The sequence below is a fragment of the Branchiostoma belcheri genome, unplaced genomic scaffold (genome assembly GCF_001625305.1).
Source record: "Branchiostoma belcheri isolate BF01 breed outbred unplaced genomic scaffold, Haploidv18h27 scaffold97, whole genome shotgun sequence".
Lineage (NCBI taxonomy): Eukaryota > Metazoa > Chordata > Leptocardii > Amphioxiformes > Branchiostomatidae > Branchiostoma > Branchiostoma belcheri.
In genome coordinates, this window is record NW_017804653.1 from 496103 (window position 1) to 520567 (window position 24465).

The window sequence follows — 24465 nt, forward strand, 5'->3', positions numbered from 1 at the left end:
AAGAAAAATTTCATGATTTTCAGGGCTCTCATTTGTATAGAGTCAAGCCTAGCTAGCTCGGTTGAAGATGACCACTCGGTAGCCCACACACTTGGGCATCCGTCTTCTCCAGCGGCACCATATCGAGGGAGACGTGCTGGTTCCGGTTGGGATACTTGCAGCGAGCTGCCGGATGACTTGGTTACGCTCAAGTTCCGCCTTGATCATGCCAGCGCGCCTGGTGCTGCTCTTGTCCGCCAGCTGAGGACAACTTCCGTTGGAGACTTGTCCCTCTAATTGAGGGTGTAAAGTGCCTTTCCCAAGGGCACAACGTCGGTGCGCATGTTCGGACATACCCCAGTGCTCCGACCCGGGATCGGACCCGGGTCTCCTTGTTTGAGCGCTGAACGCTTAACCCACTACGCCACACGACGCCACTTTCATCACGTTAAAGAGACGTTATAAACCCCTTCCATACTGTATATGTGTCCTTGTTACGTACCTGTGTTCCTGTAGTCTACACAGGCCAGACAGTCACAGTGGGCCGCGGTGTTGCCGCACCGGTTTTCCGAGGAGCAGCATGGGAAATTACTGCCAGGGTCGCATTCGGCGGGGTTTATACGGTCTTCAGTATCGTATTCATGTCCACAACTCAAATCTTTACGCCACTTCCTAGGAGCTATTAGGTAATAAAGACATTAAACGATTCGCTCTGTCAGTCACCAGTCATGCGTACACAGAAATATTTGTAGTCTCGGTACTCATTGCCCAAACACCAGATCCTATCTCCCACTCAACAATCAAGACCACAGCATGTACTAAACAAAGCCGCTAGATTACTTATAGTTGACCTGGACCTTTGTTGTCCCATCCTTAACCTATCTACCAAATATCATAAAGATACATGCAGCACATCCTAAGTTATAACCGTTTAAAAAGTCGTCATACATTTTGTATATATGGGGTACCTAACACACATAACCGGCGCAATGGTCAATTGGGTAGATACTCGCCTTGCATTCGATAGGTTGTAAGTTCGATCCCCGGCTATAACGTGACCATAGACTTAGAAATGGTACTGCTTTCTCTGCTTAGCACTCAGCATTTGGGAATCTGTATGAGAATTAAACCCCCACTACCAGTGAACTAGCCCTGTAGTGATTGCACTACTGTTTGGCCCAACGGCCACTGACCGGAGATGGGCGCCGCCCTTTGCACCACCTGGTGCGGAAAGGACTTGAACTTTTTTTTTACCTTAACACACTTAACTTCGACGAAGGTGATAAATAGCTTGCAGGCCTCACCACAGACTGGCACTTCACACAGCTCCCATCGCACTAACGGATTCGTGGTGAAGCACCAGACTCCGGGTTCACCATCCGGATTCCGGCAGTAGTTCTCCTCCAGTCCGGATGATGGGTAGTTATGCGGTGTCTTGTCGTGTGTATGTGGAAACAGCCTGTCCCAGCGTTGACACGTCTTTCCTGTCCTGGTCACAGAGACGGTTCCTCGGTAGGATGCCCCATCCCTCACCTGGCAGGGTTCTGGGAGATGAAAATGCATCTGAATTGTACTTTCATACAGAAATATTGGACAAACACCTGTTTATACTGAATGAGCAATTCACAAACTGAATGTAACACCAATTCTAATGACCTACCAAATTCACAGATGAAACCAGCGTCTATCTTACAGCCCACGTCGTTCCACTTATTTCTGTTGTGGAAGGAGAGGTCGCCCGAGTTGTCGGGGAAGTACACCGCACATCGCTCCTTTCCTCCGCTCGGCTGTCCCTCGGCCCAGTTTTCCCATTCCATCGGCTGAGAACCGCGTGAGAAATTCCACGTTCCGCCTGTAGAACGGGTCATCCCGAAGTAGAAAACCTTCGTCGTGTCCGCTGCGTTCTTTAAAGCGACAAGGAAGTCGTTGGTGGCGCTGTCACCAGGCATGGCCAGAGTGCTTCCTTCCTCTTGGCAGGTCGCCAAAGCCTGGTCGTACTCACTCTCGGTGTCGTAGGCACGGTAACAGCGGTGTGTGTGTGTGAGGTGCCAGTAGCCATTGGAACACTCTCCAACTGTGGTTAAAATGTAAGGGTAAGAACTTACTCGGGGGGGGGGTGGGGTGAAAATACTTACTTTGCCTTGTAATGATTGTACACCTCTATTGCACAATTTAGTCACACTGGGCTAAACACAGGTAAAACAATTTCAAAGTTAAGAGATACAAGATACATACCATTTATACATTCCGTTATTTTATTATCTTGACACAACAATAACCAAGTTCAGTACCTGTAATAACCTGGACTTCGCACAGTGTCAGGATTCGGGATGGACCAGTCAGACGAACCCCCACATACCGTCCTATCATCCACCGACACGGAATGGAAACGGACGGCTTCGTCACGTCGATTTGATGATCACCGCCACACCTGGGGTTCTCGCTGACCTGGTCAGAATCCCCGATGTGGATGTTGAAGGGGTTGAGTCGTTCCGAACAACAGTCCATGCGGTTGAAGATGACCACTCTGTAATTGATTGCAATTAAGTATAATACACTTCAAGAGGGAAAACTGTCCTTGACTCGCTGGCCTAAAAAAACTTTGATTCGAAATGAAAGTGCTGTTGCCCACATAGGTCAACATCACCATTCTGTTGAAAACAGATAAATGGTTTGTCATTGCCTTCGTTTATTCCTGTACTGTATATAATTTTTTATTTAATTCATATTGCGGCTTTAATTGTGGCTTTAATTTAGGGCCTGAAATACATTTTACATTGCATATTCCTTTAAAAAGGCCAAATGCATCCTCGAGCTCCACCTATATCTATAGTTGTGGTTGTTTTCTAGTTCATGAATTTGAACATCTGTATAGCCGGTATAACCGCCCTTCAGCGTAACACACCAGTCTCGCAGGCACGTGGCGCGGCAGCAGCTGGCTATATTACACCGAACACTCGTTACACTCAATCTTTGCACATTTAATTGCAGGAGTTGTGATGGCATGGAAAGAGATGAGAACATTAACGTTGCCTTTTGCTAATTAAATACCCTCATCTCGTGTCTATACGTACCTGTCAATCACATACGATCGGCCGAGGTCCACCCACCAGCTAGGACCAGTCTCCTCCTTTGTGTGTGTACAGGTGGCAGTGCCGTAGTTCATGTAGGTATTGGTGATCCCGTCTACAGCAAGGCTGGCAACCCCGGGTCCCTGCGTCCCGTTAAGGGAGCTTGTCTGGAACGCCGTCTTCCCCAGAGCAGCATTCAAATCTATTCCGGACGAAAGATATCGTCAATAAAAGTATTTCCATCGAAGAGTTCTATGGTTAAACGCATCTGATGCAATTTCAGGGCAGCAAAACTGGAATATTCTAAATAAGGCAATCTGCATGATATTGACACATACTGTCCTACATTTGCATCAGTTTTTCATAATTTGGACATTTAAAACAGGGCAGAAAAAAGCTCTGAGTCGAGTCTTATTTTTTCTAGATGTTACCCCGAAATCGGCCAAGGTTTCTACCAGTAACCGTTTTTCGTCACAATTTCGTCATTTTTGCTCAATGAATGTCAATATTGGGCAAGTGCTGTCTCAGCGTAGTATATAGATGGATGGCTAAATATTGGCTTTCTAAAATCTTGGTTTCAAGCCTTAAAAACTGCATTGGGCACCTTTAGCAAACTTAATATGTAGATAAATAAATGACTAGAAGGTTATTGGATTTGAACAATCTTCTTTGCAAGCCCAAAAAATGGATTGGGCAGCTTTAACAAAGTCCTGTACGCAGGGCCATGAGCTGTTCACCACATAGGTGTTTTGTAGTCCTTCTGCTGCCTTACTCGGGGCAATATTGGCTGATTCTACTTCCCACCACAAGGTGTCTCTTGTATGTAAACACCTCACGGTTGTGTGTAAAGCACGATCGAATTACCAGCCTGATCAACCGAATTCACGGATCACTGAATGCTCTACTGAACTAAATATTCTATAGCTGGGCCGTCTCTTTTTTCTAATGTCTGCTGCGTAAATTCGGTAAAAAAGTGAACAGCCAGGGTAGAAGGTCCTAACAGCCTCCGTATCTCACGGCACCCCTCTTGGGTAAATCATGTTTTGTTGGTGAAAGCCGAGCGAGAAGCAACAACAAAGTATGTTGGAATGAGGGTACATAGATAATTCATCGATGGCGCAGCACCAATACATACTTACATCGCGTGTTCTCGTTGAACTATAGGACCACATCGCCCTGTTTTTCTCAGACCCTTGCAGACTAATTAGCTGACGTCACAGTTGGGTTGGGCAGCACTAGGCCCAAAATGATCTAAAATGGGAGTACCAACTAACAGGTCTCAAGCTGTTTCTTTCCGTACAAATTTTGACCCAAGAAGAAACCGGCAGGGTTCAAGCTTTACCAGTTTAGCAAAAATTGTCAAGTATACCGGTTTTTTTTCCACAAGGACAGACCTGTGTGGTATGGTCTGGTTCTCAGTGCGGATGGATATAAGCAGTACTGGAGTAAAATTTAGACTTTGTTTAGAGCTTCCGTTGTTTAATTTAAAAGTGGACAAGCCCTTTTTTCTTTAGTTATCAACTAGAAAGGGCTGGCATGAAGCAATGTACAAACAGACGACATCTAAATTGTCATATAAACATTCCTTGTAATCCATGTCCCAGATCGAATCCGTTTTGCCAAATATGAACCTTGCAAACTATCATCGCAAAAAATACTTTGTTTCGAGTATACATGGTTTACAGTTTTTCAACTTCTACAAAACACAAGCGTAGACTGAGTGAAGATATCACCATATTGTCTGTTAATGCTTATGCAGTTAATGGTCATGGATGACTAGCTAGGTACCCACCCGTTGTCGCAAAAGCACCAGACAGGCAGCAGCACAGGCCCAACAGCAGCGCCAGTGATGTTCCGGTGATCGACAGGTTCCTCATTCTGCCGCTAGATGACTAACTCGTGTTGTACCAGTTCTTTTTAGTAAATTACTGTTGAAAAGTTCTGGCGCACGATCTTGACGTACCATGTACGGACAGATTCTACCAGCACCTAGTATTAAAAAGTGGTGCGTGTGGTATTTCACTTGTAGCACGAACTCCTACGTCACAGGTAACCATGGTAACCACTACCAAATAACGTACCACACCAGGTACAAGTTGTGTGAGTGAGGGAAGTCATCGAATATTCATGTAATTAGTATCCTCCATCTGGTATTTTCTGACGTACTGTTTTCTGAATTATTAAATGACAGGAGCTCTGTGCCTGTCTGTACCCGCACCGGAATGTCAGCGCGTACAGTAAACAACACATTTTGTGTGTCCATTAAAAGTAAGAGTCCAGATGAATCATTTTTCCTGTAGCATAAACGTTACAAAATGTATACATAGTGGGACATAAATAGAATAGAAATCAACTAGAATAGAATAGTTGAATAGAATGAATGAATAGGATAGAATATACTTACTAGTTACCCTATTATAGTCCCTATCATTTAACTTACAAGTACTATCTTTTAATACCCCCTCCCCCTTTTCTCCACAGCTTCCTTCCGCCGATCACGGAATTCTTTGAAGCGCTAGTTTTGCTAGCCTGTGTGAGGTCACCAATTGCTACAGTTTCTTCAGATGTTTTCTATGCGGTGGATCCCTTTGTTACCGCTTTACTGGTGATTCTGACGAGTTTTGAGAGGATGGTAGAATCGTCTGATTCCGAGTCCCGCGGCCATTTTGAATTTCCCGCGCAATGTCGTGTCAAAGGTCACCCTTATGTGTATTTGAAAACCCAGATAGTAAGGCCACACCGTCTTAATTTTATGTATGACATCCTCTGAAGACCCCCAAACTAGTGCGCGCGGGCGAATAAAAATGCAGCTAAACCACAGGGATTCGTTTTGCCAAATATCAACCTTGCAAACTATCATCGCAAACACTCAGTCTACGCGTGTGTAGTAGACCTTGAAAAACTGTAAACCATGTATACTGGAAAAAAGTATTTTTTGCGATGATAGTTTGCAAGGTTAATATTTGGCAAAACCACAGGAATACAAAGCTGGTATTGTGAATTTGCGGCAATACATAGCGACGTTGGTCGCCGCGACCAATGTTTGCCTTTTGATAACTTATTCGAAACACAAAAACACCTCTACTGTTTGGTAGAGATAGGTACAGACCGGTACAGAGCCCGTCACTGAATAATTCAGAAAACAGTACGTCATGAAATACCAGGTGGATGATACCAATGAAATGAATATTCGATGACTCACACTCACACAACTTGTACCTGGTGTGGTATCTTATTTGGTAGTGGTTACCATGGTTACCTGTGACGTAGGAGTTCGTGCTACAAGTGAAATACCACACGCACCACTTTTTAATACTAGTTGCTGGTAGAATCTGTCCGTACATGGTACGTCAAGATCGTGCACCAGAACTTTTCAACAGTAATTTACTAAAAAGAACTGGTACAACACGAGTTAGTCGTCTCACGGTAGAATGAGAAACCTGTCGATCACCGGACCATCACTGGCGCTGCTGTTGGGCCTGTGCTGCTGCCTGTCTGGTGCTTTTGCGACAACAGGTGGGTACCTAGCTAGTCATCCATGACCATTAACTTCATAAGCATTAACAGACAATATGGTAATATCTACACTCAGTCTACGCTTGTGTTTTGTAGAAATTGAAAAACTGTAAACCATGTATACTCGAAACAAAGTATTTTTTGCGATGATAGTTTGCAAGGTTCATATTTGGCAAACCGGATTCGATCTGGGACATGGATTACAAGGAATGTTTATATGACAATTTAGACGTCGTATGTACATTGCTTCATGCCAGCCAGCCCTTTCTAGTTGATAACTAAAGAAAAAAGGGCTTGTCCACTTTTGAATTGAACAACGGAAGCTCTAAACAAAGCCTAAATTTTACTCCAGTACTGCTTATATCAATCCGCACTGAGAACCAGAGCATACCACTTAGGTCTGTCCTTGTGAAAAAAAACGGTGTACTTGACAATTTTCGCTAAACTGGTAAAGCTTGAACCCTGCCGGTTTCTTCTTGGGTCAAAATTTGTAAGGAAAGAAACAGCTTGAGACCTGTTAGTTGGTACTTCAATGGTGCTCCCATTTTAGATCATTTTGGGCCTAGTGCTGCCCAACCCAACTGTGACGTCAGCTAATTAGTCTGCAAGGGTCTGAGAAAAACAGGGCGATGTGGTCCTATAGTTCAACGAGAACACGCGATGTAAGTATGTATTGGTGCTGCGACATCGATGAATTATCTATGTACTCTCATTCCAACATACATTGTTGTTTCTCGCTCGGCTTTCACCGGCAAACACTGACAAAAATGATTTACCCAAGAGGGGTGCCGTGAGATACGGAGGCTGTTCACTTCCCGAATTTACGCAGCAGACATTAGAAAAAGGAGACGGCCCAGGCCAGCTATAGAATATTTAGTTCAGTAGAGCATTCAGTGATCCGTGAATTCGGTTGATCAGGCTGGTAATTCGATCGTCCTTTACACACAACCGTGAGGTGTTTACATACAAGCGACACCTTGTGGTGGGAAGTAGAATCAGACAATATTGCCCCGAGTAAGGCAGCAGAAGGACTACAAAATACCTATGTGGTGAACAGCTCATGGCCCTGCGTACAGGACTTTGTTAAAGGTGCCCAATCCATTTTTTGGGCTTGCAAAGAAGATTGTTCAAATCCAATAACCTTCTAGTCATTTATTTATCTACATATTAAGTTTGCTAAAGGTGCCCAATGCAGTTTTTAAGGCTTGAAACCAAGATTTTAGAAAGCCAATATTTAGCCATTCATCTATATACTACGCTGAGACAGAACTAGCCCAATATTGACATTCATTGAGCAAAAATGACGAAATTGTGACGAAAAACGGTTACTGGTAGAAACCTTGGTAACATCTAGAAAAAAATAAGACTCGTCTCAGAGCTTTTTTCTGCCCTGTTTTAAATGTCTAAATTATGAAAAACTGATGCAAATGTAGGACAGTATGTGTCAATATCATGCAGATTGCCTTATTTAGAATATTCCAGTTTTGCTGCCCTGAAATTGCGTCGGATGCGTTTAACCATAAAACTCTTCGATGGAGATACGTGTATTGACAATATCTTTCGTCCGGAATAGATTTGAATGTGGCTCTGGGAAAGACGGCGTTCCAGACAAGCACCCTTAACGGGACGCACGGACCCGGGGTTGCCAGCCTAGCTGTAGACGGGACCACCAATACCTACATGAACTACGGCACTGCCACCTGTACACACACACAGGAGGAGACTGGTCCTAGCTGGTGGGTGGACCTCGGCCGATCGTATGTGATTGACAGGTACGTATAGACACGAGATGAGGGTATTTAATTAGCAAAAGGCAACGTTAATGTTCTCATCTATTATGCAATCACAACTCCTGCAATTAAATGTGCAAAGATTGAGTGTAACGAGTGTTCGGTGTAATATAGCCAGCTGCTGCCGCGCCACGTGCCTGCGAGACTGGTGCGTTACGCTGAAGGGCGGTTATACCGGCTATACAGATGTTCAAATTCATGAATTAGAAAACAACCACAACTGTAGATATAGGTGGAGGATGCATTTGGCCTTTTTAAAGGAATATGCAATGTAAAATGTATTGCAGGCCCTAAATTAAAGCCACAATTAAAGCCGCAATATGAATTAGATAAAAAATTATATACAGTACAGGAATAAACGAAGGCAATGACAAACCATTCATCTGTTTTCAACAGAATGGTGATGTTGACCTATGTGGGCAACAGCACTTTCATTTCGAATCAAAGTTTTTTTAGGCCAGCGAGTCAAGGACAGATTTCCCTCTTGAAGTGTATTATACTTAATTGCAATCAATTACAGAGTGGTCATCTTCAACCGCATGGACTGTTGTTCGGAACGACTCAACCCCTTCAACATCCACATCGGGGATTCCGACCAGGTCAGCGAGAACCCCAGGTGTGGAGGTGATCATCAAATCGACGTGACGAAGCCGTCCGTTTCCATCCCGTGTCGGTGGATGGCAGGACGGTATGTGGGGGTTCGTCTGACTGGTCCCTCCCGAATCCTGACACTGTGCGAAGTCCAGGTTATTACAGGTACTGAACTTGGTTATTGTTGTGTCAAGATGATAAAATAATGTATAAGTGGTATGTGCCTTGTATTTCTCAAATTTGAACATGAGTTTACCCTAGTGTGACTAAATTGTGCAATAGAGGTGTATAATCATTACAAGGCAAAGTAAGTATTTTGACTCCCCCCCCCCCCGAGTAAGTTCTTACCCTTACATTTTAACCACAGTTGGAGAGTGTTCCAATGGCTACTGGCACCTCCCACACACACACCGCTGTTACCGTGCCTACGACACCGAGAGTGAGTACGACCAGGCTTTGGCGACCTGCCAAGAGGAAGGAAGCACTCTGGCCATGCCTGGTGACAGCGCCACCAACGACTTCCTGGTCGCTTTAAAGAACGCCGCGGCCACGACGAAGGTTTTCTACTTCGGGATGACCCGTTCTACAGGCGGAACGTGGAATTTCTCACGCGGTTCTCAGCCGATGGAATGGGAAAACTGGGCCGATGGACAACCGAGCGGAGGAAAGGAGCGATGTGCGGTGTACTTCCCCGACAACTCGGGCGACCTCTCCTTCAACAACAGAAATAAGTGGAACGACGTGAGCTGTAAGATAGACGCTGGATTCATCTGTGAATTTGGTAGGTCATTTTATATAGGAGTTACATTCAGTTTGTGAATTGCTCATTTAGTACAAACAGGTGTTTGTCCAATATTTCTGTATGAAAGTACAATTCAGTTGCATTTTCATCTCCCAGAACCTTGCCAGATTGGGAATGGGGCATCCTACCGAGGAACCGTCTCTGTGACCAGGACAGGAAAGACGTGTCAACGCTGGGACAGGCTGTTTCCACATGTACACGACAGGACACCGCATAACTACCCATCATCCGGACTGGAGGAGAACTACTGCCGGAATCCGGATGGTGAACCCGGAGTTTGGTGCTTCACCACGAATCCGTTAGTGCGATGGGAGCGGTGCGAAGTGCCAGTCTGTGGTGAGGCGTTCAAGCTATTTATCACCTTCGACGAGGTTAAGTGTGTTAAGGTAAAAAAAGTTCAAGTCCTTTCCACACCAGGTGGTGCAAAGGGCGGCGCCCATCTCCGGTCAGTGGCCCTTGCTTGGGCCAAACAGTAGTGCAATCACTACATGGCTAGTTCACTGGTAGTGGGGGTTTAATTCTCATACAGATTCCCAAATGCTGAGTGCTAAGCAGAGAAAGCAGTACCATTTCTAAGTCTATGGTCACGTTATAGCCGGAGATCGAACTTACAACCTAAGCGACTGCAAGGCGAGTATCTACCTACTTGACCATTGCGCCGGTTTTGTGTGTTAGGTACCCCATATATACAAAATGTATGACGACTTCTTAAACGGTTATAACTTAGGATGTGCTGGATGTATCTTTATGATATTTGGTAGGTAGGTTAAGGATGGGACAACAAAGGTCAAGGTCAACTATAAGTAATCTAGCGGCTTTGTTTAGTACATGCTATGGTCTTGATTGTTGAGTGGGAGATAGGATCTGGTGTTTGGGCAATGAGTACCTAGACTACAAATATTTCTGTGTACGCATGACTGGTGACTGACAAAGCGAATTGTTTAATGTCTCAATGACCTAATAGCTCCTATGAAGTGGCGTGAAGATTTGCATTGCGGACAAGGCGACAGTCCTGAATGCGACCCTGGCAGTGACTTCCCATGCTGCTCCTCGGAAAACCGGTGCGGCAACACTGCGGCCCACTGTGACTGTCTGGTCTGTGTAGACTACAGGAACACAGGTACGTAACAAGAACACATGTACAGAATATATATCTTTTTTAACGTTATAATTGTATATAATTTTTAACGTGACGATTAGTGACTGTTAACTTTATCGTAAACTAGATTTATGACAACGATGGACGAATAACATCATCATCATCAAAGTGCTAGATTTAGAAACGTTGATGAGGGTTCAACATCCAGGTAAAAAATATTCAAAGACAAATCAAAATGTACTACAGGATGAATAAAGAATGTTTCGAAAAAAAAAAACATTTTCTTTACCTCAATCAAACCTAAGGGATTTGTACCAACGGAACCACCATTGACAAGGCCCAAGTATGTGACGGTAGAAACGACTGTGGGGACAATACGGACGAACAACACTGCTGTAAGTAGAAACGCGGAAGGCAACGTTTTATCATGATGTTTCAATAACTTGCTAGGGATTCGAACCCAAAACCTTTAGATTCACCTTGCCACCATTCAATTACCATTCAATTCTTTTTAAACCGGAACTGTGGTGCCCTGGGTACCACTATAACCATACAATAATGTAAATACTATTCGTTATTTTGTGCCATGCATAACTTAAAACAAATACATTTAACAGGCATTTTCAAAATATGATGACTTTAATTAAATACTGTTTGTATAAAGCTTACATCGGCCTGTCTCCTTCACGTTAAGGTGGAAAATGTAAAAACGCGATGTAGCAACAATTTCTCAATGTCCAACGCAGGTGAGAAACAATGTATGATAAACTGCACCAGTGGACAATGCATTCTTCCGTCTGAGTTTTGTGACCGTGAACGTAACTAGTCACGTGTCTTTTATTGCAACAGTTACAACTGTGTCTCTCAATACGGCTCAGTGGCATCTTGTAGTTGTATGTTGAAACGTGATGTCTCAATGTTCACAGGTGAGAAAAACGGCTTGAAAACCTGCAGCAATGGAGAGTGCTTTGCTCCAAATCATCGGCACTCGGATGACCCTGTTTGTGACGGCGTAAGGGACTGTGCGGATGGTAGTGACGAACTATTATGTCGTGAGTATATTTCCGCTTGTGTATAAGGTATTTTCTACAGCTTTGCCTAACTTTATGTGTCTAGTACCTGAGTTGCCACCACTGCAAATGTTGGATTTAACAATGGTATTAAACACCAGTAAAGCCGGACAATAATTAAGGGTTAATGTCCCGCCCCGAGGTGAATATGGTGTGATAAAGCCTTGTCAGTTGCTATAACCACAGAATAAAGCCACCAAGTGAGCGCAGTGCAATTGGACACTATGGTACAACGTTAAGTTTGTGTCCACAGATTGTTACTACCTACACGACAAAGGGGCAAGCTACAGGGGCCGTGTAAACCAACAACACTCCTGTCAGTACTGGACATCTCAGTACCCGCACGCCCATAACCACACTCCCGAGGCCTACCCGTCAGCAGGGCTGGAGCGGAACTACTGTAGGAACCCGGACGGGAAGGACAGGCCGTGGTGCTACACCAACAACCCAGCAATCAGGTGGATGTACTGCGGTGGCTTTATGAGGTGGCTTTATGAGGTGGTTATAGCAGCTGACAAGGCTTTATCACACCATATTCACCGAGAAAGGGCGGGCCATTAACGCTATTATCATATAGCTTACACGATAGCCTATCCAAACTGATGCAGTGAAGAGTCACACAATGTACCCCTTGCACATGCTGAATAGAACACAGAATATCTGTTCCGTCTGAAGTCACCTGAGGTCACTGGGGGGTTCATGTTCTATGTCTTCTATCTGGGTCACAGGCAGGGAACAGGTGTTCTTATGGGAGTCATTGGAACACAACTCAAGTTATTTTTGGATTTTTTAGAAGTAGAGCCGTGTTCTATTGGGTCACCTGAGGTCATATGCGGGTGATTATTAATTTTGTTTAATGTATGGATTGGGATGAATAAATACCCGATTGTGACTCTATTTGTGATATTACGGCGACATAAAGAATGTGGAATGGAGCCTTCTGATTGGTCAACGTCACCCGGCTATATGATAATAGTAAATAAAAAATCAAGTCCGGTGATTTAATTAACTACCATTGTTAAGTCCGGTATTCTTTGTAAAATAACCATTACCAGACTTTACTGGCATTTACTACCATTAGTATGTCCAACTTTTCCATCAGTGCGTGTAATGTGTATCAAAATCCCCAATGGCACACAAAAACTTGCAGTTGGATAGACAATTTTATAACTGATTATATGACCCCCAGCCCTTTCTGCCTGTGACAATGGCGGACTGTTCCACCCGTTTGCTCGATGTGACGGCAGAGATGACTGTGGAGACAACAGTGATGAGAAGAACTGTGGTGAGTTTTTCACACAGTTATTACTAACAACCCCATCAAAGTGTGCATAGCACGATATCATTATGTTACAATGCAATTGGACACTATGGTACAACGTTAAGTTTGTGTCCACAGATTGTTACTACCTACACGACAAAGGGGCAAGCTACAGGGGCCGTGTAAACCAACAACACTCCTGTCAGTACTGGACATCTCAGTACCCGCACGCCCATAACCACACTCCCGAGGCCTACCCGTCAGCAGGGCTGGAGCGGAACTACTGTAGGAACCCGGACGGGAAGGACAGGCCGTGGTGCTACACCAACAACCCAGCAATCAGGTGGATGTACTGCGACAGGGTGTCCGCATGTGACGGTAAGATCATAGAGATTACTACACGGTATATTCCGGATTGCCCGATGCTCGAGAAAACACACATTTCAAAATGAAATGTGCCAAAATTTGGTGTACCTAAAGAAAACGTAACAGCACCAATTCTTCCGCGATCCGAATTCGGTATTCGAATTTTCTAAAGCGATGTACGTGAAATGCGTTCGAATAATCATATATCGAACATTTGGAACCGAATTCTACCAAACACCTGTCGGCTTGTAACTTTCGGTTTTGATTTCTTGACAAGCTAGGATCATCAGGAACTTTGGATGTGTGGATACGTCAGAAATATTTCAGAAGTAATCCGTAAAGTTTGTATTATTTCTGTTTTACTGCAGGGTGCCCTAAAGGCTACTCGTACCTTGCACACACTCATCGGTGTTACCGTACCAGTACAGAGTTACTGGAATTTACCTACGACGAGGCTTTGGCCTCGTGTCGAGCAGACGGCGGCACTTTAGCCATGCCTCGCAGCAACATCACCAATGACTTCCTCGTCGCTTTGAAAAACAGTGTGAGGCCGACCGATAAATTCCGGTTCGGACTGCACCGTAGGAATGGGATGTGGACTTACGTAGATGGGGGAGAGTTAGGTTACACCGACTGGGGCAAAGGAGAGCCAAATAATGCAGGTGGAAATGAACAGTGTGCTGAGTACTTTCCTGGAACTGGGATCCCCGACCACAACAGAAATAAATGGAACGACGGGATCTGTTCAGGACACACCGGTTTCATCTGTGAAGCTGGTAGGTCACGGAACTTATCTTATGTGGGGTATGCTTTGGCGTGTTTTATGTTTGCACGGTGTTGCTTGCACGGCGTTGTTTGTGTGTGTGTTTCTCTGTGTGTGTGTGTGTGTGTGTGTGTGTGTGTGTGTGTGTGTGTGTGTGTGTGCGCGTGTGTGTGTGTGCGTGTGCGTGTGCGTCTGTGTGCGTGTGCGTCTGTGTGGAGGGAAGGGGCATGCTAATTTCATCGACATACATGTCCCGTTTCCAATTTCAGAGTTACCAACAAGCTGCTTCTTCACTAGCGATAAGGGAAGGAGCTACTCAGGGCGCAAAAATAGGTAAGACTAGCGCTTGAACTTTTGTGGCATTTTTCTATACTACGTAGTTGTGCAGACTATTGCACCCCAAGCTGCGTTATGTTAAAAGGACCCTCTTTGTACGGTTTTCACCGCAAGCAGGAAAATGTGCTGAGCCTAGGTTATAACGTTAACCTAAAACAATTTTCACGAGATTGAGAAATATATTCATTATTATATCTATATCTTGTTTAGCATGATAAGATACAGCATTGTATCTGATTCCACAGGGCAGGAGACCGGCTGTGTCAGAGATGGGACTCCCAGTCCCCCCACACCCATCCCCACACACCGCAGGCTCATCCTGATGCGGGGCTGGAGGAAAACTTCTGCCGTAACCCTGACAACAAGGCCCGGCCCTGGTGCTACATCACGGACGGGACGGAGACGTGGGACTACTGCGACGTGACGGAATGTCCTGGTAAGAAAGCTCGAAGAAGTCTATTGTTATATCCAACTGATAAGTTGTAAATGGGTAACCGTTATCATCCTTATTAAACTGTCATCTATAGGGTCGCCAATGCAAGGTAAGTCATGGCAATAACATCATATATACTATACAGCTTTGATAGTGACAGTAGACGGACAAAGAACTTAACAAGAACAAGTAATATCTATCTACGTTTACTGTACCATGGACATTATGGCGGAAGATTGTTAAACATCAGTTTAAAAGTTTTTAGATTTGATAGAAACACTAGGGTCTTTTTATCCATCAAAACTAGAATTCATATACTATTTCCTGTTTCTCATCTATGTAGACCCCACGTCGTGGGACTATGTTCCCAGATCGTGTAGAAGCTCGAGTATATCCTGTGAAGGACAGTGCGGGATGAGTTACAGTGAATTTTTCTTGTGTCAGTGTGACCAGGACTGCAGCTTTTTCAGCGACTGCTGTAAAGACATTGGGTACGTGGATTCCATACACATAAGACAGCAGATTTCGAGAGGTATACTACTTGTAGATATATGAGCTTTGAGAGAGAGAGAGAGAGAGAGAGAGAGAGAGAGAATTTGTGAAGACTACATCAGGCACAAAGAATTGTCGACATTTACCCAGAAATGACCCCATGATTCTTTGCCTTCATAATACAGAGAGGTGTGCAACTTTGACACAACAGCTCGAACACCGTCTGATCGTCACCATGAGAATTGGAAGTGCCTGCCGGGATATGACAAGGGAAGATCTTATTGGCTGGTGGCTGACTGCCCTGACGACTGGACGGATGACGTCACAAGAGATCAGTGTTTAAAACAAGCAGATCCCTACAACCCAGCTGACCTGGTCTACCGGATGCCCGTGCAAGATAGTTCAACAAGTATCTCCTATAGAAACATATTCTGTGCCCTTTGTAACAATGTAAGAACGGAAGAATTCATTACATGGAAGGCCAAAGCTGTGTGCACTGGGTACACTGGTTCCGATGCAAATCCCGTTGGAAGTGCACAAATTGTATACGATGATTATAAACAAAAAAATCCTCACTGGAATGGAGATTGTACCGGAACTCTAAAGGTGGAGTTCAGTCCCTTTGACTTGCCGGTGATCCCGAGGCAATGCATTCTCCCTGTCGTCAATATTTCACATGTAAATTGTAATGTGACTGCTTGCAGGTCCTACGACGAGAGAGTAAGTTTTGACGGTGTCAAGATCTACAAAAACGTTCACTGTGCTCTTTGTGAAGGACTTTCTCTTGTGGTAGCCACAAATTTACTTTGTTTCCCTATAGGTGACAGATTTCAAGGATTTTATCCTATCTCGTTAACTCATCTGTTCAACTTTAACGCTGATGAGAGTCCCCAAAACAGCCCTCAGCATTGCCCCCCAGACTCTTTATACGACCCCTTTGTAGACTCCTGTCGATCTCTCTCGTCCCTAAGTCACGGCTCTTCGAACAAAACTTTCCATCTGCAAAACTGCAGCAGACCCATTCTGAATTTCACATCCGAAGAGTTCGAAATCCTTCCCAATGGCAGTGTCCGCCTGTTGAGTTCTAACGTGACATGCCCAGCTGAGCAGGTGGCCATTCTGAACACAGAAGCGTCAGTCTGTGGGGACTGCCTACTGGAGTATTTTTCGAACGACACGCTCCAAACCTCGGACCCTGTCCAGCACTGGTTAACCCTGGGTCTTGTGGTAGTGTCTGACATAGCCGTGTCTGGTTTTGTGGTTCACACTTACAGGTCAGGCCAGTGGAAAAAAGTCCCGGAAAAGCTGAAGGTGCAGATGATGACATGCATGGCAGTTGCCGTAACCCAGTTTGTTGGACGTGTGTTCCTCTCTCCCGGTCCAGGCTGTACAGTTTATGCAATACTTCTACACTACTTTATTCTGACGGCCTTCACATCCATGAACGTGCTAGCTGTAGATCTGTTCCTTACATTTCGTGAGGATTTAGAAAGAGCCGAACTGTACAAGTACGTCTTGTACACTTGGCTGGTGCCGGTGCCTGTAGTCCTTGTCACAGTGATTGTAGAGTTCGGCAGTTCTGTCAGGGTGGGTTATGGAGAGCAGTGTTGGATCGGCAATCCAACAGCCAGTCTGGTGGCATTTGGAGTTCCTGTCCTCTGTGCCCTTATGGTCAATTTTGTCTTCATTACTCTTGTTTTGCTGGCCATACGGAAGTCCTTTCAGATAGCCAGCACTGCTTTGCCACGCTCAGAGATCAGCAAGATCTGGGTCTACATACGTATCTCGTTTCTGGCGGGGTTCACCTGGATTTTGGGATTCATTGTCCCTTTCGTCAAGATCACAGTTCTCGACTACATCTTTATTGTGCTGAATTCTTCTCAAGGCCTGCTGCTGACCCTGTTTCTGACAATGACGGGGGAGGTGTTGGAGAAATGGAAGTATGCGATCATGGTGCGCCTGGGTCTGATCGAAACTGACGAGGACAATGGACAAGCCACCGCTACCAGCAACCGGCGGGCCATGGGCGGGAGAACTGAGGCGACAGCCGCAGGTGGAACCGGCTCGGCTATAGAGATGACAGTCATGGCCGATGTAGAGGAGAACAGGACACGCCATCGTGTGGGCAAGCCTCGTCAGGACAAGGGGCGGAACGCAACTGCCAGCAACCAGCCTACCACCGCAGGGGAAACTGAGGCAATGGCAGATGAAACTGACACTGAAGGCAACTTGCAGACCCTCGCAGGTGGAGTTGCGGCTACAGCAAGCGGCACTGACGTTGCTACTGAGATACCCATGAAAACCTTCGTCGATGCTGAAGACAACCAGGCTGAAGACAGGCGTTCGGCCTGCGCTGAAGATGGAGAGGAAAATGAGACCGGTATCTGATTGCGGTACTGGAAGGAACCTAAGAGCATGTCTTTATAATTGCCCACGTACAGGGACAAAATTGCTTATCATCTGGACATGACGTGGATAATAGAATTTGAAATTGCCTTTTAAAACAAGCTCTGCTTCTCTTCAGAGTACAAGCCTTTTCTGATCAAACGTCCCGCATTGTGTCCGCGTGTTTTTGAGGCTTGATGAGGCTGGTCTATGTGACTGTAGATACAAAATGTCATTTATCTTATTTTACCACTGGATCGCACTCAGGTCTGTGGCCTGTTTTTCAGATGTCCCTGTATACATAAAAAATACATACATACATACATACATACATATTCAAGCGATAAAACAGACGAGTTACAATAACACAAAACAAATAACGTCGTTAACTTATGTTGAGAACAAAGCGGAATACAAGTCACCTGGTAACTTACTCATTTAACCATCTAACATCTTATCTCCAAACAGATCATGCGGTGGCAAGGCAGTATTCATTTTCTAGAGGAGTATTCCGTGGCTAATGGACACACCTGGCCAATGGATACTGCCTTGCTACCGTATGATCTGCTTGGATATTGCTACCATTCACCATGGCAGTCACATCTACCCAACACCTGGCAGTAAGAGACTGTGAATGATGGCACAGTCCAAAATTGTAAATAAGATTGTAAATAATCCGTTTTGCCTTGGAAAACCATGCAAGGTGGTCTAAAAAATGGTCTATATAGAAGGCAGAACTGCATCATACCTTTGTTGAATATAATACTCGAGGCAAAACGATTTTATCAATTATGTAGCAAAGAGTCGAAGAAAGTGTATTGAATTGCTGAATACTATTTTATCGCCAATAGTCTTTTCAGCGTGAAGCATTATGCTTTAAGTTAGCCTCATATTCACTATGATAGTAATTCAAGCCATCTAATTTATGCAAGGAGTTTTATTCATGCATCAGATGGTCTAGTTGGGCACTGTTAGGTGCAGTATGACATAGTGTAGATGTTTATGTGTTTGATATAAGTTACCAAACTATACGCAAACATTTCTAACGTGTAAAATTACATGCTTAAAGTGCAAAAAATTCAAATAGTGTATTCTACACACCAATAATTGAAAATAATGCTGTATTTATCAAATACCACTTTCGATGATGATTCATAATGTGTAATGTTTAATATATTCAAGAGGCCTCCTTGTTGTATTATGTTTATTATGATTATTCACTGTTTAATTTGTAACAGGCTAATGTATGCTATCTGATGTGATAAGGAATCTAGTGCAACTCATCAATGGTAAACCTGGAACAAGAAATGATGATATTTACGTTACAGGTTCCGCAAATTCATTTGTATTTATTTGGATAACCAGGCTAGCAAATGTTGTGACCTTTGACCTTCATCACCGGCAGGCGGGGAATTTCAAAATGGTAGGAATAGCTAGGTTTATTCCTGTCTTTCTGTGTTTGCTGACTCATTCTGCTGGTGGTAAGAACTTTGAACAAAAAAAAAATTAGTAACCCGGGGGCCATAAGGCGAGAAAGGACTTAACCTGGTAATGTTTCTAAATTACTAGTGGGGGAATTCGGAAGATGGGGGAGGGGGGCTAATGTCTGAGACCTTGTGCGTTGCTGATATTATTGCAAATTATTTCTGCGCTAGTTCATTTTCTGGGTACATGGATTTTTGTTTACGGTTACATTACTGATCCTTACCTTGAGTTAAATGCTAAGCATAGAATTGGAATGGTTTCTTTAACGAGTTAAATAGATGAGTCTCTAAAGTCTAATTTAGTAGTTCTACAAATTATTCTAGAGAAAAGAGAAGGACTCAAAACAAGACACCACCACTGTTTGAGTTATAAAATGATGTTCACTTTAGTCAGTTGTTCAGGCGAACAAGGAAATTTGAACAGGTAGGGTGGGAAAAATATATATAAAGTGACTTCAAGTCAAAGGTGACTGCATGAAGTCAAAAGAGAGATGTTTAAATTAGACAAAATAAATTTACTAAATTATTTAGTACAGTGTATCTGTTGAAAAAAGAAACATGTCTCTCTCACCCTCCTTTATAACAGAGGTATGATAGATATATAAACACATTCAATGTTATGGAAAAAAAATGATACAGTAGTTATATAAAATCTCCCATGTGAGAGCTATAATAACCTGACAGTTCATAATTTCACGAGGTTGTTTAGTCAACAACCAGATTGGGACCACATTTGTAATATTGCACCTACATGTAGCTGTAGTACGAATCAAAACCAGTCATTACTAGTAATTGTTGCCCTGAAGAAGGTGATTAAACAATTTGCATGTGAAAATTCACTCCTTGAATACAGAACCTTCTTGTACATACTTCACAACCAGTCACCTATTTTCTATGGTGGAAGTCAGATTTTTGCTTCCATTGGACAGATTTTGACACTAAACTATAGCCTACTCCAAGCTTTCATAAGCTCAGTACTCTTCTTTTCCCTCAGACTCAGTCAGAGCTAGTATTCAGGCTATAAGGCATTTACACATGAAGCTTTACATGATGTCAGCAATGCATCACTAGTGGGCATATTGGTGTCTACATTTTCATTGCAGTGAATCATATCTCAATTTTTTTAAATTCAGTAATCATCAAATACACCTGTTATGATATGTGGTCATGTTCTTCAAGTAAACACTGAATCACTGACATCCCAATATGCACACCAACATTGTAGTATAGTTAGGAGTTGCTGCACTTCGTTGATGTGAAAACCATTCTGAGGTACAAATTATAGTACAATGTAGCCCCAGGCTTCAGAAGCAGCTGGAAAGAGTAGAAATTGGCCAAATAGACTACTAGTACAAGTCATGGGAGTTAGTCTGCTATATGAGTACTACAGTTTGCCACTCCCTTGGCATGTTAACTAGCTGTCAATTTGGTCAATTTTCTACTTCTAGCTGCCTTTAAAGACTGGTAGAGGCTACACATTAAGACCACATAAGCTGATGCATAACATATCTGCTTTCCATATAACTTCGTAGTAACTACTGCTTTCTGTATATAGCTACTGCTGTTTCTTCTGTTTAGATTTCTTGACAACGTAGGCACCATAAAAGAAGTGCAGGAAGAGTAGAAGGTAGCTGAAGTACATAACACTAGACACAATGATGTTAGTCAGACTGGCGTTGCATCCGGGCACTTTGTCCACAAAGAGCAGCCTGTAGCTGACGTAGTTGATGATGCAGCCAATCACCATCTGTAGGGTCTGCGATGACGTTATCGCCATGGCAACCTTCCTGGGGATGTATATGCCTGCGGCACGGGCTGCGTAGTACATGTACATCGTCTGCAGAAAAGGGGAAAAACGTGATTTTGGCTTATAATTTGTTAATGCACTCACTCATTCACTCACTCATTCATTCACTCACTCACTCACTCACTCACTCACTCACTCACTCACTCACTCACTCACTCACTCACTCACTCACTCCCATAGCTTAGTTAGCCGTTGGGGTAGCATTTTGTTTAGCAAAGGTTTTAGAGTTAAAAGACAGAAAATTACTACTAATACAGAAGAAAATATACCATAAAAGCTTCAAGTACATGTAGACATTTTTTTCTTGGCTTGTTAAAAGTTTTTTTCTTTTTTAAAGTTAATCTGGCATCTATCAACAAATAGTTCTACAGAGTCCCTACCACTAGTGCCACAGAAGTATTTGGGAATACTATTTCTAATTGGTGGATTGGACAACAGGTAAGGGATAGGGCAACCACAGAGAAAAAATAGGCATTGAAACCAGACTAACAAAACTACAAACAAGCCAAATCCACACACGTATCTGCTTGGAGATCAGACTGAAAGCCCATGTGCTGGTTTATCCTGAATTGAAGAACCCTTATTTTCCCACCCGCCCCTCATGTTTGAAGGAATGGACCATGAGAACTAATTTGAAGAGCCTGCAAGAAACACACCAGAATAGTTCTCAGTTCAGAGGAGTGTGTAAGTACCCCCTGGTACCATGCTTGTTGGTTTATGCTTGTCCCTTTGCTCAGTTTGTTGAGTAATTGAGCGACAAGAGTGAATGACTGGGTGAGTACTCCAGTGTGTGAAAATGGGTTGAGTTGATAATACATAATCAGTTAGTCTACAGAAGACTGGGGCATACTACTGCTCAAATCTTAGTGTACAGAATGGATTGATGGAGGGATGGAGCGATGAATAGGTAAAGGAACAAATTCAATGAGTGAGTGAGTGAGTGAGTGAGTGAACAAATTATATCAGTTCAAATGACTAAAACGAATAAGTAGGGTTTGTGGAAAAGGCTGCCTAGCCTGCAGGCTAGCCTGGCAGGCTTTTGGGTTTATGGAAAAGGTGGGCAGGGCTAGAGATACTTTACAGGCTATCCTTTCTGTGCCCCAAAGGGTGTGCATGGGGGTTTGGGTTCTAATAAATTTACTTGATGAACAAAATGATTAACCATGGATTGAAAGGATTGATTGGTGTGTGCTATATGGGTCAGGAGAATGGATGAATTGCTAACTTTAATAGCTGAACATACCGCATGTACTCCATAGTTGAGCCATAATACTTAAACTTACCGCATGCACTCCATAGTTGAGCGCTATGAACCACCTTCCTCCCGCCAGTTGCTCCTTGTAAGACAGCCAGACGTAGAACAAGACGGTGACGTGATGGTACCAGTGAAGAAAGATCAGTTTCTGCTTCCTTAAGATGATGAAGGCGGTGTCGCCGAACTCCAAGACTTTGCTGAAGGCGAACGCGCTCCCCCACAGGTGCAGTACCGGGTCCCTGTACCAGGCGGCGCTGCAGAGCGTCCACTCGAACCCGTGTTCCCTGACGTCGGCCACAAGCGGCGGGACGAACCGAACTGTCCCCAAGACGCTGAACAGTCCTAATAGGAGGTTCCAGCAGATCAGCGGGCCTCTCAGCGCGTATTTTGTCCTGTTTTGCATCCACCGTTGTCCGAGCAAAATCATCAGAACGTAGAACACAGACCAGTGTACACACTGTGTCCAGTTTGCGTTCATCCATGCCATCGCGCTCTGGTAGTCGAAGTCCCGTTCGAACCGTTGTAGGTACGGGTACAAGCCGACATAGGGAGGTGCCTGGGCGCTCTCCATTGTAATTTGTAGCACACTGTTTCGTTGGTGTCACAGATAACTAGTAGCTGCCGTTGCTAGACCTGGTATCTCTAATAATGTTGTTGCACCACTATTCTGGCGGCTACCGACTACGCCTAGTCCCACCTTTCTGTGGTATTTGCCCTCGCCAGTGATTGGAGGTCCTTGAAAACCTTAGTAGCAGGTTCACAGTTACCTGTGGGGATTTCCGATGCTGTATCTTGTCGTTAACCTCTGTCACTCCAAGATCGTTACACCACCGGTAGCGCACACGCGACGTTTACTTTCACCTAGGTGATCACTCTCCCTTTCAGTTCACCTCAGAGGCGAGTCAAGGCCAGAAGTTGTCCGATCAGTAAGTCACAAACCGCTCTAGGAGGTTCAGAATCAGGAAAAGATAGTCCCAGTTTCCCTGACGTGGTTGTCATGTGAAGCTTGGGTGTGGGACAAACCGTCTAGTCACCAGTAGTATAGCTCACGCCCACACTTCTGGTGCTGTATAGAACTCAAAGTGTTCTGCCAGCCAACACGCCGGCCCGGCAACTACTGTAAGAGAGGATAAAGAAAACTTGACGATCAGCTTACCGTAAAACTTCAAATAATACGTCGTTATAATAAACTTGGCAATAGATAGTCACCTTAACGCACATACAGTCTCTTAACTTAAAATGTACTGTTTATGTCATCATCTTTGATTACACTGTATGTCATAACTAAACGCTGTTTCAGTATTACAGTGGATATGATTTTGTGAAGTGCAAAAAATGAAAAGTTCTACGGTAATCATACGATTGCGCTCCACGCCCCTTCAGGCGATGAGCCGAGGTCAGGGGTTAGACAAACGCGTCACCGGGCTGGTAACTGCCTTCCCACCCTCCGTGTAGTATTTGTCCCCACACAAACGGTTTGGGCAGGGACGGTCCAATGTTTGCTTCATAGGGAGGGGGGGTGAAAAAATTCCGTCAAGGCAGGTCAGATTTGAAGCGCAAAGCTCGAGACCAAGCGTAAGACCTAGCCTCTACCAGGCATCAGAAGCGGCTGGAAAGAGTAGAAAATTGTCAAATAGACCGATAACATGTAGGGGGTTGGTCTGCTAGCTCTCTGTCTATTTGGCCAGTTTCTACTCTTTCCAGTCGCTTCATAAGCCTGGTATAGGCTAGTCAGGCTTAGAAAAAGATTTTTTCCGATTTCATTTCAGTCCTGAAAAAAATAGGGCCACTCCTGTGCCTTACCCATGTACGGAAATGACTTTTCCCTCTCTGTTCCCTTTCCAAAAATCATCCATAATATCGTGGTTGTGATATCAATGCCTTGGCAGCGGCCTTGAACCGCAATGACGAAGGAAAATCAAGAAGGAACAATGGAAACAAAAACGCGAACAGTTCACACTACAT

General features: G+C 44.1%; 4 protein-coding genes across 4 annotated transcripts; 2 read left to right on the plus strand and 2 right to left on the minus strand.

The window, feature by feature from the left end:
* Nucleotides 1-1114: 1114 nt before the first annotated feature.
* On the minus strand, nucleotides 1115-4927 carry LOC109461842. The gene is made up of 5 exons (XM_019758311.1): nucleotides 4843-4927; nucleotides 3054-3252; nucleotides 2271-2506; nucleotides 1284-1523; nucleotides 1115-1200 (listed from the first exon to the last, which is right to left on the minus strand). Exons 1-5 carry the CDS (start codon nucleotides 4925-4927, stop codon nucleotides 1115-1117), a joined length of 846 nt encoding a protein of 281 aa, XP_019613870.1.
* A 1554-nt stretch (nucleotides 4928-6481) lies between these two features.
* On the plus strand, nucleotides 6482-10225 carry LOC109461843 (fucolectin-like). Its single transcript, XM_019758312.1, has 5 exons — nucleotides 6482-6566; nucleotides 8140-8338; nucleotides 8877-9124; nucleotides 9846-10085; nucleotides 10167-10225. Exons 1-5 carry the CDS (start codon nucleotides 6482-6484, stop codon nucleotides 10223-10225), a joined length of 831 nt encoding a protein of 276 aa, XP_019613871.1.
* Nucleotides 10226-10718: 493 nt separating this feature from the next.
* On the plus strand, nucleotides 10719-17957 carry LOC109461844. Its single transcript, XM_019758313.1, has 9 exons — nucleotides 10719-10869; nucleotides 11154-11243; nucleotides 13108-13203; nucleotides 13318-13557; nucleotides 14578-14641; nucleotides 14890-15080; nucleotides 15421-15430; nucleotides 15467-15568; nucleotides 16397-17957. The coding sequence occupies exons 1-9, from the start codon at nucleotides 10719-10721 to the stop codon at nucleotides 17955-17957; spliced, it is 2505 nt and encodes an 834-aa protein (XP_019613872.1).
* Nucleotides 17958-20963: 3006 nt separating this feature from the next.
* Nucleotides 20964-23071, minus strand: LOC109461896 (elongation of very long chain fatty acids protein 6-like). Its single transcript, XM_019758370.1, has 2 exons — nucleotides 22529-23071; nucleotides 20964-21275 (listed from the first exon to the last, which is right to left on the minus strand). Exons 1-2 carry the CDS (start codon nucleotides 23069-23071, stop codon nucleotides 20994-20996), a joined length of 825 nt encoding a protein of 274 aa, XP_019613929.1. The 3' UTR covers nucleotides 20964-20993.
* Nucleotides 23072-24465: the final 1394 nt, after the last annotated feature.